This window comes from Euprymna scolopes, chromosome 1 (genome assembly GCF_053919585.1).
Source record: "Euprymna scolopes isolate OS-2025 chromosome 1, ASM5391958v1, whole genome shotgun sequence".
Taxonomy (NCBI): Eukaryota; Metazoa; Mollusca; class Cephalopoda; order Sepiida; family Sepiolidae; genus Euprymna; species Euprymna scolopes.
Window position 1 is genome coordinate 26127061 of NC_136482.1, and position 18144 is coordinate 26145204.

At 34.6% G+C, this 18144-nt stretch overlaps 1 protein-coding gene across 2 annotated transcripts in view; it reads right to left on the reverse strand.

Moving 5' to 3' along the window:
• The window catches only part of LOC145288898 (T-box transcription factor TBX1-like), a 207073-nt gene that overhangs the window by 14873 nt on the left and 174056 nt on the right, over positions 1–18144 (reverse strand). For both annotated transcript variants that reach the window (XM_080136370.1, XM_080136377.1), the window contains exons 4-5: positions 11000–11152; positions 5260–5327 (exon numbers count right to left, since the gene is read on the reverse strand). In XM_080136370.1, the coding sequence (XP_079992496.1) occupies positions 5260–5327; positions 11000–11152 (221 nt within the window). The remainder of the gene's footprint in view (positions 1–5259; positions 5328–10999; positions 11153–18144) is intronic.

Here is an 18144-nt window from a genome sequence, read left to right on the forward strand (position 1 = left end):
AAAATATGTACAAATAAAATTACATTGTGTTGTAGGGGGGGCGATTAAAATAAAGCAGCGTTATTTTACTCGAAGATCCTAGAGACTAACCACGCTTAAACCCAAGAGTCATTCCTTCTGTTTACAGAGAGAAGGACTTCCTAACCGAACGTGAACAGTCTCCAAGATCTTTAAAGGGAATAATGAGTGAGCACGACTCAGGATTAAGACAGACTTTGTGCTAAAGTTCGTTGCATATGACGGATTTTTTTATAAGATGGTCAGTATTTGAAGACAGTATGTATTGCCAAGTACGTTTGTTGTTTGGTATGTTCAATTTCTGATTTTGTTAGGTACGTGTTGCTGGGCTCTTACGTCCAATCTTAATGTTGTTCGACCCACTTGAAGTAAAATAACAATTTTGCACTATTGAGCTGATTTGCTTTACGAATTTCTCACTTACTGTCTCCAGCCACGATTAACGCAGATATACTGGACATTTATTTCACCGTTTGAATTTTGGTTACAGAGCACTCCGTTATTTTCCTTTGCATAACTGACCTAATTACATCCAGAGGAACCCATTTTTGGCTAGGGTTTCAGTAATTATTTTAAATTCATCATCCAATTTTGATTTTACGTAGATCATAAGGGCAGGATATGTTAAGATCCAAATTAAATTTGTCTTACGTTTTCGGGGGCAAAATGAATCATATTAATAAATACCATTTTCTACAGACAACAAACATGTGTCTGTAAAAACTTATTAGCCAATGAAAACGTGTCTAACATCTGTGCATAGGAAGTATGACGTTTTAAGTGAAATACAACATTTAATTACTACCAGTAAGAATAGTTACTTTAATTCAAATGTATAACGTCGTAAAATGCTATTAACGTTAAGGAAACAATGAATAACTTTTAAATATTTTATATATAAGATAAGTATGGCTGACCAGCATAGCCCGGGCTATAAAAACTACATATTACTCAACCTTGTCGTGCTATAGTTATATAAAGCAGTGTAGATTCAGAAGAGGGTTGCAGTAAGGGATGAGTTAATTTTTACTTTATTATAGACTTATCAAGCTATGCCGATAAATCGAAATTCGGAATAAGCGTCTACTAAGACTAAAATTTGAAAAAAAATGCTGGCTCATTTCGTGTATTGAAAAATGATTTGACAATTTCTTTGGAGATAAGTAAATAATAACGTTATAAAATGTTCAAATTATTAAGTCTTTAATGGCAAAACCGTGATCAGTTTATTCATAAAAAAATTTTTTTCTGAATTTTAGACATTATACATCCGGGGCAACGCCGATCAAGAAACTATAAAATTTATGTGTCTTTTGTTAGTGGTTTAGACATACAAACATACGTTCATACACATAGATAATTACCGTTTATATAGTAGATTATACTCTTAAAATGACATCTTTTAAATATCTTTATGTGGTTCTAGTAATCAGACTGTTAACCTTTATTATGAATAGCTGTTCTGATACATCACGGGTAAAAAAATGAACATAAACTCATGAAATTCATAAATATAAATATAAATAGCGAATGATTAAAATAAACACAAGAAAGAATAAGAGAGAGGGAGAAGAGAAAAAGAGGAAAAACAGTGAGAGTTGGTAAGACCCTTAAAAGTAAAAATACGGAGTGTTGATTTTGCAAACGAAAGATATTTTTATGGCATCGCACTTGGAAATTGTAATTTAGACGTCCATGTTGAAAAAAGAAAATCAAAATAAAAAGGGATTTTTAAGGTCTCTTGTTTAAAATGAAAATGAAAACCATTGCGTTGGCTCGAATGAATTATCGTTTTGTTTCTAACAAAAACAATTTCGGAGTGATGTCTGCCAGATGAACGTCATAGATGGGGGCGGAGCAGTTACGAGGAGGTTTTGATAACAAAAGTTGAATAAACTTTCGGGCGTCTTTTATTATAAACTAGTATTAGTTAATTCGCTTTAAGGCATTTCTCAATTATTTATAAAATTTCGTGGGATGTTTGATATCTTACTAGAAATTTCCTTTTATTACAGCTTATTCAGTCCAAACAAGGCACAGTCGTCAGAGATTATTAATATAAACGAGATTTGCCAGGATACTATGTAGGGAGTTGAGCAGCAAGATGTCTATTTACATTACACTTGCACTTCTGAATATCAGGACAGTCAGGGAAGCAGGGGCTTGGGAGGGAATTCCAAAGTGTAGCAGATTGAAGGAAGAAGCTACTTGAGTAGATGATATTACAGAATTTAGGGATAATCACAGTGTAGGGGTAGAATTATTCTGCTTGTCTATTTGGGCCATTTACGTCGAGGGGGCACTAGTGTTTTGAGTTCATCCGAGCACTTATACTTAAAATATTGTAAAACGGACACAGAGATGCCACATTTCGGCAATGGGACAGAGGTTGAATTTTGGCGGCCTGCGAATCATTTTTTGAATCCTATCTAGGAGAGAGAGACCAGTGGCAGATTTCCCAGTCAGTATATCTCTGTACTATTCTTAAAATATAACTTTACATTATTCTTACAATATATCTTTATGCTACTTTTACAATATATCTTGATACTATTTTTACAATATATATATATATATATATATATATATATATATATATATATATATATATAAGTTTTAATTTGGTAAATAATGGATTTTAATTTGGATAGTTCGTTTTTTTTTATTTTCATGCGATGTGCTGCTATTTAATATATTCAAGCGCCCCGTAAGAAGCTGTGTTTTAAAGTTATGTCAGTTCATTCGAATACATGACTACGTAAAAAGGATAAATGACAATATTTAAAACATTTCTATTATTTTCGATAAACTATTTATTCTAAAGTAAATAGTTTTTCGTGTGAAAACCACTCTAGATAAGGTATGAGGTCACTTGTAATAAGCTAAAATATTACTACTTTAAAGATCAAAACTCACCAGTAATAAGTGTTAGATAGATAGATTCCGACCAGAAAACAGCAAATATTGCCTGTTTATAAAGTACTAGCGTGGGTGCCCGGCATTGCCCGGGTATTTGCAGGTGTGTGCTGAGCAAAAAAAAAGTTGTAGTAGGCAGACATGCTCGAACTCGTGACACAAAGGCTAAAAAGAAAGTGGAAGTGTGTATACGGGTGTTGGTTGAGCAAAAAAAAAAAAAAAAAAAAGAAAGAAAATTGCGAGCGCAAAAAAAAAGGTGTAGTAAGCAGGCTCGAACCCGTAACGTGCCAGAGGAAAAAGACGTAAAAAAAAAGCAAACGCTCTTATTGATGCGCCTACTGCGATTGTGACGCCAAGGGCGATCAAAATAACGCCTTTTCTGCGACGTCGTTTACGCGAGGTTTGATTGACTCGCGAAAAATGTCAGCGAAAAAACCGACCCTCCTTGTAGAAAATTGCCCAGTTGAGGGTGAAGGAATTAATGGGTTTTTTTTACCAAGTTTTTCGATATTCAAAAGCCTCAAAAGGTTACTGATCTTGTGAAAATCCATTTCCTCTGTTTAAAGTTTAAAGCAGACATACATACATACATACATACATGCATACATACATTAAAAAAGCCTCCTTCAGTCTTGACAGACTATGGATACCCACTGTAAGGATTCCTATGCCTGAAATCTTTGTGGCAAGAGTTCCGCAATCCAGCTTACCTCTCCTGCGTCGACATTGGCAGTGGCAAGTGGAAGTTCATGACGACTGGAAATAATGCCGAGATAAGTGGAAAGCACATAAAGCGTCAAGAAATAACATACATACATACATACATGTTGTGTTGATTGCAACATCTTGTCAGACGAATGCCACTCCCTCAGACACTTAAAGTCTATGAGCCCCAAAATTACTTCCATCGCCACAGAACAATTTTAATAGACAAATACCTGAGGGAGTATCTATACACAGATGATGTTACAGAGTCTTAGCTTTGTACGACAGCTAAGTCTCTCCCTCGGTTCAAAATGTTGAGATCCAGCAACAAGCAAGAGCAAGATAGCCAGCAACAAGTTAAACTGCAGACCATCTTAACGCGTGTACTGGTCTCCCTCTTTATGGCTTTTTAAATCAGAGATTTGCTTCTGCTAGAAATGTTTGCCTTCACCACGGCTTACGCGAGCCCTCTCCACCCCAACACTCACATACATACACACATACAAACACAGTGCTAGTTGGCCGTTGACCCTCAAAAAGGGTTTATTCGCCCTTTGGAAGGCCTTGTTTTTAATCCTTCAGGGAGACTAGCTACCCTCCTAACGAAACAAGTCTGGTGGGGGAATTAGTTTAGTCACCGGTGACTCGACCATGAGGCAGGTAGTACTGGGTTACATGGTACCAGTAGCATATGTCATGACCTGACTACATACATACATACATACATACATACATACATGCATACATACATACATACATACATACATACATACATACATTAAAAAGGCTTCCTTCAGTCTTGACAGACTATGGATACTCACTGTAAAGGTTCATGCGCCTGAAATCTTTGTGGCAAGAGTTGCGCAAATCCAACCACATCTCTCCTGAGTCGACATTGTTTAATACCAGTGGCAATTGGAGGTTTAGGACGACTGGAAACAATACTGAGATAAGCGGAAAGCACATACAGCGCCAAGAAATAACATACATACATACATACATACAAACATACATACATACAAACATACATACATACATACATACAAACATACATACATACATACATACATACATTTAAGCAGACAGGTGAGATTTATGTTATAGATGATAAGCATAGAACAATATTAAGGAAGCGAGAATCAGACCAAGGTTTGTTTAGCCCTCTCCTAAATTATTCAAAATAGTCAATATTTTCCCTTTATTCTGTTTACATTGTCTTTTATTCAACGGTGTTTATCTACAAAACTGTTTTGCTTAAAATACAACTTTGCACACACTACGCACACTGCTTCATGCAAACTACAATATGATTCTATAATTATAGATCGTTAATTTAGTGGAAATATTATGTAAACGCGTGTAACTATAAAAACAACGCCAAAGGTTAAAATAGAAATACATTTCTATTGTTTTGCTTATGTCGGTCAGATAGTCGTAGGACGAGTAACTGTCAGATACATCATAATGTTAAATTCATATCTACATGCTTACAAAAAAAAAAAAAATACCGAACGTTGCTTGATTTAGATCCATTTCTACCGCGAAGTATCGAATCTCGCGACTGAATTAATTAATTTATTTTGTTTTTAAATATTGAAGTTAAAATTGAAATAAACTTACGAATCATTTGGATCACAGTCTCTGAATCCTTTTGCGAATGGGTTGCTTGCTATTTTCAGTTGTGTAATCTGTAAAAATGCGAAAAGACAATGTATCAGGTTGACAAGAAAGTTCTTGCAGTTTTAAGTTTTAAATTCAGATGAACATATCTCGGCTCAACCAAAAATGTATTGAACTAAATAAACACCATCAGAATCAACACACTTTTGCCAACGCAAAAAAAAAAGCGTATTTATGCCAGTAACGTAAAAATCTTGCGTTTTGGTGGAGATAAAGTTGCTGAAAGTTTTTTGATATCGTTAGGTTTTTAAAAAAATTCTCACAAAGTTATCAAGATGCTTGAAAAAGTAGTAGTCGGTAGGTGAGAAGTCTAGAGAGTATGGTGGATGAGATAGAGTTTGGTAGCCCAATTCGCCCAACTTCTGCAGGGTCGGTTAGTGCGGTTTTCGTGAAGGAGAATTGTCGTGGAGGAGAATTGGGTATTTTCTATCATCTATGTGTTGTTGTCGACATATTTTATGCATTTCCACCATTTGTTGACAGTACTTCTTCACCGTTATAGTTTCGCCTGCATTAAAAAAAACTAATGACCTTGTTTTGGTTTAACTCTGGCTTCGAGAAGTGGAGCTTCTTTGGCGTCTTACCACTGAGCTGAGCATCGCCTATTGTCATAAAGAACCCACTTTTCATTGCAAGTCAAAACCCGGTCGAGAAACGGATCGTTCTTGTTGCGTATATAAAGGGAAGATGGCAGTTCATAACGGCGTTTCTTTTGGTTGTAGTTTATTTCGTGAGGCACCCATTTATCAAGTTTTTTGTCTTTTCAATCTCTCTCATGTGGTTGGAAATCGTCGTATGCATTATGTCTAATTCAGAAGTAATGTCTCCAATAGCTGTACGTGAATTGGCTTCGACTAAAGCTCTTAATTGATCGTTGTCAACATCCGATGGGCAACCTCTAAGCTTACCGCCTCCACGAAATTTCTTAAACCACCATTGTGCTGTGCGGTCCCTGGGCCAAATACTTCGTTGATATCACGAGCTGTTTCAGTAGGTTTTCAGCCTAACTTGAATTGAAATAATAAAATTGTGCGACTTTACTTTTTTCCATCTTGTATTTCATGTTCTGAAAAGTAGACAATTGTTGTAAAACGATTATAATTCAAACGATTACATAGAGCGAAAAACGCTCTTTAAAATGTATAAACAAAAGGTATTATAACGAAAACACGTGAAAATATAATAATTTGATATCTAAATTATAAATTCCGCAAGAACTTTATTATCAACCTAATGAATTAGTGAGTTGAAGAAGAAAAGAAAGAAGAATAAAAAGAAGAATAAAAAGAATAAAAAAAGAAAGAAATAGAAAAGTAAGAACTAAATATAAAAAAGCATAGAAAGAGAAAAAAAAAAGAATAATAAGAAAACGTAGTTGAAAAGACAAAATAAATGAGTAGGAACGCTAATTAAGAAATAAAAGAAAAGGGAAGGAAGAAAAGGAAAAGAGATAGATAGAAAAAGTAAAAAGAGAAAATGAGAAAAATGAAAAAATTAAGAACAAAGAAGAATAAATAGAATAGAAAGGAATAAGAAATAAATCGCAAAAATAACAAAAACAATAAATTAGAAAGATAGATTATTTAGACGACAATTATACCCGTTATATTCACAACCTTTTAGACGGATGTAACCCCATCTCCACAAACTTGAAAATGTTTATATCGAATTCGCGAAGTCATACAGCATTTTTAATTGAATTCTTAATTTTATCCACGGGGGTACATTGTTCACGTTCAGTCAGTCATGACTGCTTAGAAGTCTAATTTATAAAACTCACTATGTCTGTCTGTCCCCAAATTTTCAAACTCTATCTCTCTCCGAAACTAAAAGTTGCAGAGCAGCACTAGGGGCTTCAATTGATTGGATTTGTTATGTTCATCTATGGGTCTTTAGCCGGTTAAAATAATTTTAAGGGGTCAAAAAAGGCTAAAAAGTGAAAAAATCGTTATACATTTTGTACCTTCATCTAGGTTTATTTTTAATTGGTTCATATGCGTGTCACGTTGATACAGTGGTAACGTCACCAGCTTTGAATGCTACAGATTTACTTTCGGTTTCGATTCTAGCTGATGGCACCTAAATACATTTTTACTTTGGAAATTACGACTATATAATAATATATAGGAAATCTGGACAAGCGTATTTTACGACCGGGCAATGTCAGGCCTCCCTCGAATAATGTTTGCTAAATGTCATTCTTAGTAAATATCATCCATAGTAAGGATTGAACCTTCCACCTTCAAAACACTGTCATAATAACCTTTACAGCAACGACATCTTCCACCATGTAAAGAATCTTCCGTGCGCCCTTAACAGCAAATTGAATGTCCATGAACAAAGTTTCCTTCCAAAAACTTCCAATTTGTGTCATTAATAGATTTCTTCCTTGTGTAGCCCCAACATGATCATCTTCAAATCGAGTGTCAGAAAACACTTTTTTATGAATACTCTCCATAAGTAATCAAACTTTACTTATTCCTTTACTCCTGATCTGAAATGGAACATGTACATCAAGTCAAGGTCGCTGGAAAGATGGTGGGATCCTTCTACCGCTCCAGAAGATATCTCACTACTGATGCAATTCTCTATCTATATAAAAGCCAAGTACGTCCAAGAATGGAATACTGTTGCCATATCTGGGCTGAAGCTGCTAAAAACAGCCTATCCTGCCTGACAGAGTACAAAATAGACTTCGTGGCTTAGTGGGTTGCCCTTTTCTCTACCCTGCAATCTCTCTCCCACAGAAGAGACGTTGCGAGCCTATCTTTGTTTTATCGTTATTTCCATGGCAGGTGCTCGTCTGAACTCCAATCTCTGGTCCCCCCTCGCCAATCTTTCACGAAAAACACCCGTCTAGCTGAATCCACTGTGAAAAATTTCCCCCACTCTATATCTGTGCCTAAATCAAAACGTGGATTCCATGAACAAAGCTTCTTTCTTAGAACTGCACGCCTGTGGAACTCTGTTCCGTCTGCCTGCTTCCCACCGAACTACAACTTGGATGTCTTAAAGTCCAACGTTAACAAATTCCTAATGAACCGCCTCCTTAAGTAAACACTTCATCAAATCTCCACACTAACGTAATGTACTTGCAATAACCCTTATCCCTGAGTGGCTTCCGGGCCTTGATAAGTGGTGATCACTGTGTAAAAAAAAATCCATTTATTCGTTTTTACCATCGCTTAATATTCTGCATCAGTTAACTGTTTAGCTTGTATGTTCAAGTTCCTTTTTCTCTTGGTGAGTGAGATTGATTTTTGTCACCTGAAAACGGGAATAGGACGATCAAGTTGCTATGACCAAAAGGAGGCTAAAAAAAACTGGCCAAACCCTAACCACCTACAAATCTATGTATATACGCCGAAGTTAAGAAACGTTGAGCCTAATGAGTACCAGATGGGTGAACATTTGGGAATACCAAGCGCCGACAACTTCTTACAAAAGCTGCAAACACCTAACGTATCATCGCCCTTGGCCGGGATATACATGCGACTAGGGCTGCTTGTGGATTTTCTAGATCCATAGAACTTCCTTCTTCAGCAAAAACCGGGTCTACCCGCCTGGGGTGAGTGTCGCTACGATCAATGTGGAAAGCATACGATACAACACTATTATCTGCCCCCCCCCTCGGTGTAACTTGAAAGAGATTGAAGTATACAGCAAGAATAAGATAATGGTTTGCGTAAAAACGTGAGAAACTGTTGTATGATCGCATGTTGCAAATACATGCGCAGAAGTGATGATTCTTTAAAAAAATCAAAGGTATTTGCATTGGTATATTACGCTTATGTTTGCAATGGTATTTTAATGGACACAACTTAAGAATACTCGTGTTTTCTGTAATTTTGTTTTTTATGATGTTATACAAACAAAGATATTTTTGCCCAAATGATGTATTATTCAATTATATTCAACGTTTTATATAACGTTTTATATAACGTTATATATAACGTTTTATATAACGTTTTATATAACGTTATATATAACGTTTTATATAACGTTATATATAACGTTTTATATAACGTTTTATATAACGTTATATATAACGTTTTATATAACGTTATATATAACGTTTTATATAACGTTTTATATAACGTTATATATAACGTTTTATATAACGTTATATATAACGTTATATAAAACGTTATATATAACGTTTTATATAACGTTTGCTGTCTTTATCGGGTTAGATATCTATTCTCACGATATTCTTTATTAATCCACTGACAATCTATTCACCTGCTTAACCTTTATCTTCAAGTGGGTTTACTCTTGATAAGTGCTGGCTTATTAGCATGTTAAAAACGCATTGGTATTAGTCGGTTATGCTTACGTTTGGAATAGTGTTTTTGTAGCTAAACACGCATATTTAATGGACGCAACTTATGTTATAAATTTTGTCATGATGATATACTTACATAGGAACATCTCGGCCCGAATAATTTATCTGGCATAATAAATTAATCAACACTTTATGATATTAAGTAAACGTACAGTTTTAATACCTTTTGAATACCTTATAAATACGTTTTCATTTTTTTATCTAAATAAGAAACACGAACATTAAGGAAGAAAAAGAAAATTTAGAATATTAGATCCCAAAAAATTGACTCGGGTTTACTATAAGATAGATAAATAACGTTTGACACATATGAAAGAGACTTTATAACTAAAAAATAAAAAGGGGTTAGGGTTATAACTAAAGAATAAAAAGGGCTACTTTAGCGGAAAAGGAACGAAGAGGATGCCAGACAGACAAACAGGAAGAAAGATTCAGTGCGAATTTAGGGGCCGATTATTCTTCACAATTCTCTCTTTGCACAAAGATTCCCCATCACCCTGGCATGCACTGACTCCCATTTATTCATGTCCTTGGCAACCGAACGTCAAAGGACCCTTTCCCTTAACACCCTCTCCACCCAATCTTGTGATGGATGGCAACAAATACCGGGTGAAGAAGTACAGAACTTGCAGTGCAGACTCTATTCAAAAGCGAAAACAGAAGAATCGTTTCAGTTTGGGAGAGAAAGCCGACTCGACAGAAACATAGGCATTTTTAAAATGGCGGACGGGATAGGACAAAAATAAAATAAAGAAATATGTATGCTGTACTCTACGCGCCCCCTTTGCAAAACATTCACTCGTCTAGCTACAACCACTGGCAACAATGTTCCCTATTCTCTATCCGTGCGTAAAACTAAACGCAAATTCTGTGAACAAAGTTTCTTTCCTGGAACTCCCCATATGGGGAACTTTATAATGTGTTGTGAGATAACACTCATAAAACTCCATAACTGTTTTTTGCAGTTTATTGACTGTGCTGAAATAATAAACTCATTATTTAGAAAGCTATTTTTAACATGGGGAGGTCACTGTTAACTATTCTGTACTTTAATCTAACAGTTTAATAAATTAATACATTTGAAAAACCGACGTTCTCACTGGAAGTTATATTACGGATGATGTTTAATATCAAAAACTAAATCTAATTAAGTACCGTTTTCTACGGTCAGGCGTTCTTCTGGTTTCTCTTCATGTCAGTAGAACAAAGACCGTAACATTTTTCTTGGTTATTGTATGGTCCCGTTTCTGATGGAAAGCTGTCTAAATATCGTTCTATACTATTTCCTCGGAGTAATAGATAAAACAAACTGAATGGGAAAACAGAAATACTTACGCGGTGATTTTGGTAAGCCGTCACTGCCATGAATTTGGTCTCTGGAAAAACGAAAGCGCGGAAATTTTGTGTATCTGGACATTCGTCTCCTTTCGGATCGATATAGATAACATGAAAACGAGGCTGGTATTTGTGCATTGAATTCAAAATGATCTGAAACGATAAATGTAATATATATATATATATATATATATATATATATATATATATATATATATATAATATGAAAAAGATGAGTTAACCAACGTTTGTTTTGCTAAGACTTTTTAAAAATTAATTCACACGAAATACATGCTACAGTATTCAGTACTTCTATACAGTTATTCTACATAACAAACATAACGAAACATAACAAACGAAATCGATATTCTGTTAGTGTATACTCTCCCTCAGTGTTCACAATAATATTCATATAAAATTGTAGAATTACATTACTAAGTGAATTTTACCATATATAAATTACTAGCCTGGATGCCGGCGTTGCCCGGGTGGAGGTGTGGGTTGAGTAAAAAAAAAAAAAAGAGGTAGTAGGCAGGCAGGTTCGAACCCGTACCGCGAAGGAGGAAAAGAACGTGAAAAAGTGTGACATATTTGCTGTTGTGTCCATCGCCAAACCACAAGTGACGAACGTCAAAATTAAGGCTAGTCAATCGAAAAGAGTGGATGAATTTCGAAAATATCTGCGAGAAAAATTACCCTTTCTTGTGGAAAACTTCCCCGTTGAGGGCGAAAGAATTAATGTTTTTGGCCAATTTTTCGATATTTATCGCCCGAAAGTCTGAAGTTTAAAACGATACCAATTTTGTTACGTTCTGACACGTCTGTCAAAGTTTTAGGCAGACATACATACATACATACACACATACATACACACATGCATACATACATACATTTAAACAGACAGGTGAAATTTATATTATAGATTATTATCATTCCTGATAACCTAAAGAAAATGCCCCAACTATCGAGTTTCGTTGATTGTAGACTGAAAGATTACTTTCCGAATAGATTTCAGACAGCGGCCATTGTCTGATTTGCAGTTTGCACCCTCGCTGTTTATTCGCTTTCTCTATTATATTATTATATCGTTCTTATTTGTTAATTTTGTGCAACGAGATTGATTTATTATATTTATTTATATAAAACTATATAAATAATATACACATTACTTTATTATAAAGTGGAGGATTATTTATTATATACATAACTAACAGATTTTTGCATAGATTTTATGACTTAACATGCTGGTAGCGATGAATGCTTAGTAAATTCGTACATGTTTTTGCCGGTCGCTTTACGATCATTCATCGTCTTCCCTAGAAATTATTATTTGCCGATGATAAAACGAAAGTTTTCCTTTATTTGTTTGTTTGAAATCTTTTTTTTTTTTTTCGCATTAATAGTTCGGTTTTATCATCTGCCGGGAGAAGAAAAACATAATGGCGTTTAATCATCGGTCGTTATTGACAGACACTTTCACGAATTTTTTTTGATGTGGAAAAGTAGAGAGCAATTAGAAATTCGTTAGTCCGACAATTTTGTCAATTAGCGGCCGACATCGGTTTGCGTTTTATTATGTCATTAGATAATTTTTAAAAATATAGGGTTGAAGCGAATGGTTATGTTGGATCAAAAGGATATCAAGTGTTGCGCGGTGTTACATTTGTCATCATTTTGAATCAGCAATGATTCAGAATCACGTCGCAGGATATTACATATCAATCGTCTTGTCAATTTGCGACTGAATTAATGATGATATGCCCATGTGTTGAGGCAAAGATGCAGCAAGTTTTTTTTTTAACTCTGATACCATTTCCGCAGAAAGAGAAAGAGAGAGAGAGAGAGAGAGAGAAAGAAAGAGAGAGAAAAATCACCTCCCATTGTTTAACACATTTCGCCTCTTTTCACTTTGCATTTTCACAGTCGAATGTAATACTAAAAAATAAAATATAAAAACGTTGGAAATGTTTTTTTTTGTTTTTTTTAATAAAACGGAATATCATCACAAGCAGTAATACTATTTAACCAGTAACTATAGAAGAAAGGTAGCAAGTAGACATTGGATGGAAATGAGATATGGTAAGTAAAAATAGACTAATTTGGGATTTTAAGATCTGAATTCTTGAGGGATAATAATTCAATTTCGATAATTTTTAGTATTTGGCCTAATCAGATTACTACTGCCATCTTGAAGTTACGTTACGGAGTTCTCTTTACAAAAACTTGTGTTCTGTAATGCCAAAAATAATAATAAACAATTTTGTTTTCTTAAACAACCAAACTAAGCATTATGAATAAATAATGACAGCATTTGGCAATGGATAATCCGAAAAAATTTATAAGCCGTTAAACAAAACAATTAATCCTACTATATTTTCACTGTTGCCAGGTTTTAAATAGAGTTGTCTCATCATAGGTGTATATTCTAACTTCAACATAGTAATCAACTAACTGCTTTTTCTACTAACGAGTTTCTGCTTATCAAGGCCAAAATCAGTCGAGGACAATCGGTAATAAGAGCTGAATTGTCAGTTGAATGATGTGGAACGTTATAAAAGGACTGAATCTGATGAATGGAATGAACAAAAGCGGATCATGTTTCTGAAGTTTTTCGATTATTTGCATTATTTGGAATGCAAAATATATCTTGTCGAACTCGGGACTCTTTTTGTTGAACTCGTTAATCTACACGGAATTTCGAATGGAACCCTTGATTTAATTCTCGGGGTAGCATACTCTCGTTCCGTCAATACAAAGAACGCAACTGCGAATTGCTTGATACGTGTGTCCAGTTACGGCTGACGCAACGAAAATATACTACTAGTCTCTCACTCATGAGCAGGGTTCAAAAGAGAGTCGCAAAACTAATAGGTGCCAAACTATTAGCTAGCCTTCAGCCTCTTTCCCATCGACGAAATGCTGCATCCTTCTGTCTGTTTCACAAGTATTTTAATGGTATATGCTACGACAAAGTACAATCCTTGTACCCCCTCGACGTAAATACCCCCGACAAACACGACAATCAGCAAAATCCCACCCCTACACAGTAGAGATTCCCAGATGCCAGAAAGCCTTCTACTCTAATTGTTTATTCCTCAGAATTGCTAGACTTGGAGATTCCCTTCCGGATTCCTGCTTCCCCGACTTTACTGACACACAGAAGTTCAAGTGTCATGTGAACAGACATCTTGCTGCTCAACTCCCTACATAGTATCCTTCTAACTTATGTCCCCGATAGTAGCCCCCTACATCAAAGTGGCACTATGCCTTGTTTGGGGTGAACATGCAAAAAAAAAAAAAAAGAATACCCAAATAAAGGGTTGCGTTCAAAATTCCTGAGTTCAAGAGAGAGATTTAAGAGTTCGAAAAAATATACATGATGAAGGTTGGATTTTAGATTTGAAAAAAAAAAAAAAAAACAAAAAACGTTGTGCAAATAACATCCAAGATGAGAACAGTAAAGCGATTAATCCAAATAATCACAAATTGGATTATTTATGAGGATTTTTGCATTCACTTTTGTCTCTAAAGGTAAGTTTATTTGAATAGCAAACATTTCTTGAAGCTAAGCGCGTTTCTTTTGTGGAAATCTCTTCAGACAAAGTATGAAGCCATTTGATGTAAAAAGTTTTTTAAAATCCTATTTCAAGCTCAAAAACTTATCAACGATATGTTAGATGGAATAGATTCTAATCTAGAAAACAGCAATTCTTTCCTCGTTGTCAGAAACATTCATGGAATGTGAGTACTAAAATACAAAAGAAAAAAAAGGCGAGGTTTACGCGGCTGCCGAAACTAAACCCAAGATCCATTTTCTCCTGTACTTAATCTAGCAATATTTATTTTAATTATTCTAATTAATCAAAACTGTCTTCCTTGACACATCACAGCTTTTTTTTTATTGAAGATATAAGTCTGAAGTTATTTTCGTTTTTATCTACTGTCCAACTAATCATCGGGTTCATGATCATTATCATTTAGAAGTTGTTCATTTTCACTTTTTCTTTCCGATTTTTGTGTTCTTCATTTTCTAACTCGTCTACGACTTCGGATTTTACTTTTTTTTTTTTTTTCTATACATCTCAGCGACTTCTTATATCGAAAAATAGATTTGTAATCGTATTGACTCTTTCCACATGTCTTTCGTTCTCTTATTCGTTAAACCTTAACAAAGCTGCGAAACCCGAATCTGCCAAGTTCTAATGCAGTCAGTTATCACAGAAACGCTTTTGTAACTTTTACACGCGATTCTTTGGTTAACTACCCGAAAAAAAGGTAAATAAATACTAAAACTGCGAAACATTCATTCGCTTAAAATTTTACATTTTAGTTCTATTTAGTTTCGTTGTTTTCTTTTTGAAATATCCATACTTTTTGTTGATTATTTTTTAACTAACCTGGGTTCCCGGCGTTGTCCGGGTGTTTGGATATGTGTGGTGAGCAAAAAAATAAAAAAAAGTGGTCGTAGGCAAACAGGCTTGAAAGAAAGAAAAGAACGTGAACCCCCCCGAAAAAAAAACATGACGCCTTTGCTGTTGCGCCCATCAAAAAACCGGAAGTGGTGTGTGTTTAAATTAAGGGTAGTCAATCGAAAAGAGGGGTGACTTTCGAAAATATCGGCGAAAGTTTTAGCCAGACATACATACATACATACATACATACATACATACATACATACATACATACAAACAGACAGGTGAGATTTATATTATACAAGAAGATGCTGAATCTAGTAATTATGAAAAAAAAATGTATAGCTCATGTTTTTTATATTTGTTATTATTTATTTATGTAGATTGTTTTTATACAAAACAAAAAATTATTCAAAAATGTAAAAAAAACGCAACAATTTCAAATAATAATTCAAGTATATATTAATCTAAAATTGATTTGGTATTTCTGTTTTTGCGGCATATCCATCAAAGTAATTCGTGTTATTCAATGCTGAATCAAGTAATTCCGGGAAAAGTTTTTATACTACGATTAAGTTATTTATATTAGCTTCAAATATTTATTCATGTCTTTTGGTTTGGTTGTTTTTTAGAGGAAATGTGTGGTTTTTGCTTTTGACTTTGCAGAACATGATTGATTTTTTCAAAGCGAAAGAAACAAAAACAATAACATCAATATTTCGTGCATTTTAGGCCAGGAAGCCAGTATCTTCAGACAGCCTGATCCGATATTAGCAGTTTTAGTTCTATTAATATCCCATATATGCATGTATTTGGCCGGCTGTAACCATTTTCTAAGCAATTTGGTGGCATTTCAACCGTACAAGATTGCAATATCTATTTAGAAACGAATGATGAATGTATTTTCTTACCTCCGCTTATGAAGGCTCGGAGACCATTCAAGGATAAGTGTTAATGGGTATTGTGATGATCGATGGTGATAAAGTTAAATTATTTTAGAGTACGGCCTATCAAGATTTTGTTTACATTCGACTTGAAAACGACCATGTTATTGTCAGCTGGGAAGCATGTTCGTGGTATTGTGTCCCACATGCGAGTAGTTCTGAAGTAAAAAGCTATACTCGTGCAATTTTCGTTTAGTGTATGTTGTATGATTCCGCATTTATTAATTTCGAATTTATTGGCAATATTATAAATTATCACAGCAAGCCATAGTAAAAAAATACAAACGATTAAATGGATCGAATGTGTTGTTATATTACTTTCGTTAAGACAACATAATTATTTCGGTGTAAAATACAACAGTATTATATTAATATTATGAAACGTTTGAAGTTGTGTATTTTTTCAATAAATTTACTTAAAATTTATTTAATGAAAATCGCTCGAAAAAGCATGAATTTGATGCAAGGGGGTAAAAAAGAAAACATTTCAGTGTATGAAATCAGTCAATAGTTACTGTGAGATGGATAGATTCCGAACCAGAAAACAGTAATACTTCCCTGTTGGTCAGAAACAGCGCTCATTGAATATAAAGATTTGTTGACTCCGTTTAGTCTCGAAAGACAACAGATATACCCTGTAAGGGTAGCTGCGCCTGAAGCTGTGAGGCAAGGGTTGCGCAATCCCAACCACACATCTCTGTTTGAGTACAGTGCGAAGCAGAAGTCCAGGACGACTGGCAACAATACCAAGATAAGCGGAGAGCACCTAGAACACCTGGAATTCCCAAATGGTCACCCATTTTAATACTGACCAGTTTCAGCATTGCTTAACTTCGGTGATCAAACGGGAACCGGCGTATCAACGTGATTATACCGTACATCATGACTCAATGGATAAAATAAGAGGATATTGAAAGTAAACCAAAGTTCCACTTTATACTCTTCTAATTTGCCGAAGTTCAATTAGAAATGTTTTCTTAAAGATACATTTCTTTAAGGAAAGAAAAGTCTTAAAGTAAAAATAATTTTAGAATATTTTGACACGCATGATTTTTTTAACATGAATCAATACTTGAAATATAAGTGTTTTTATTTTTAGAATAGCTTTTTTGTTTTATCTAAAAAAAAAACAGTTAAAAAATGTCTTCTAAATGGAGAGCAGTTACGTCCATTTTCTGCGAATTTATTCAATACTAAAACTCATGATCATTCCTATTGTTCTTGCTAGAAATTCCCTTAAAATGAAAACAAATACTTCCGGTTAGTTTAAATGCATTCGTGCCAGTAATGTTGTTCAAAATTTTTCGCGAATGAACTTTTTTTTTTCGTTTTTAAATTAAGAATTTAAACTAGATGTGTTCATTTTGGGATGTGATAGTACGCAGCACTAAAAAAAAAAATAAATTTAAATAATCACGCTATGTATATATACTCTGAAAGTTATATAAAAAATGATGACCTCCCAAATTTGAGAGTGCGGTTTGTCAACGGCATTTTACGGTAATCTTTGCTGAAAGCGTATAAGAAACCCTCTATTTCGAACAGAGGAATTGGTTTTAGTGGTGAAATGCAGGCAACGTCATTGGAGATAACGAAGTTATCAAGTGAAGGCTCGATTTCTAAATGTTGAGCGAGTTGGGTGAGAAATGTGGTCATGGGCTAAAGGTCAGGTGTTGAGCATATTGCAGTCCTCATTCGGGAGATTTTATATGGAACTGGTTTAGCTTCCAATAGTTGGAGAAGGAGATAGCTGAAGAGACGAAGACTGGAATATCGCGCATCGGATTTC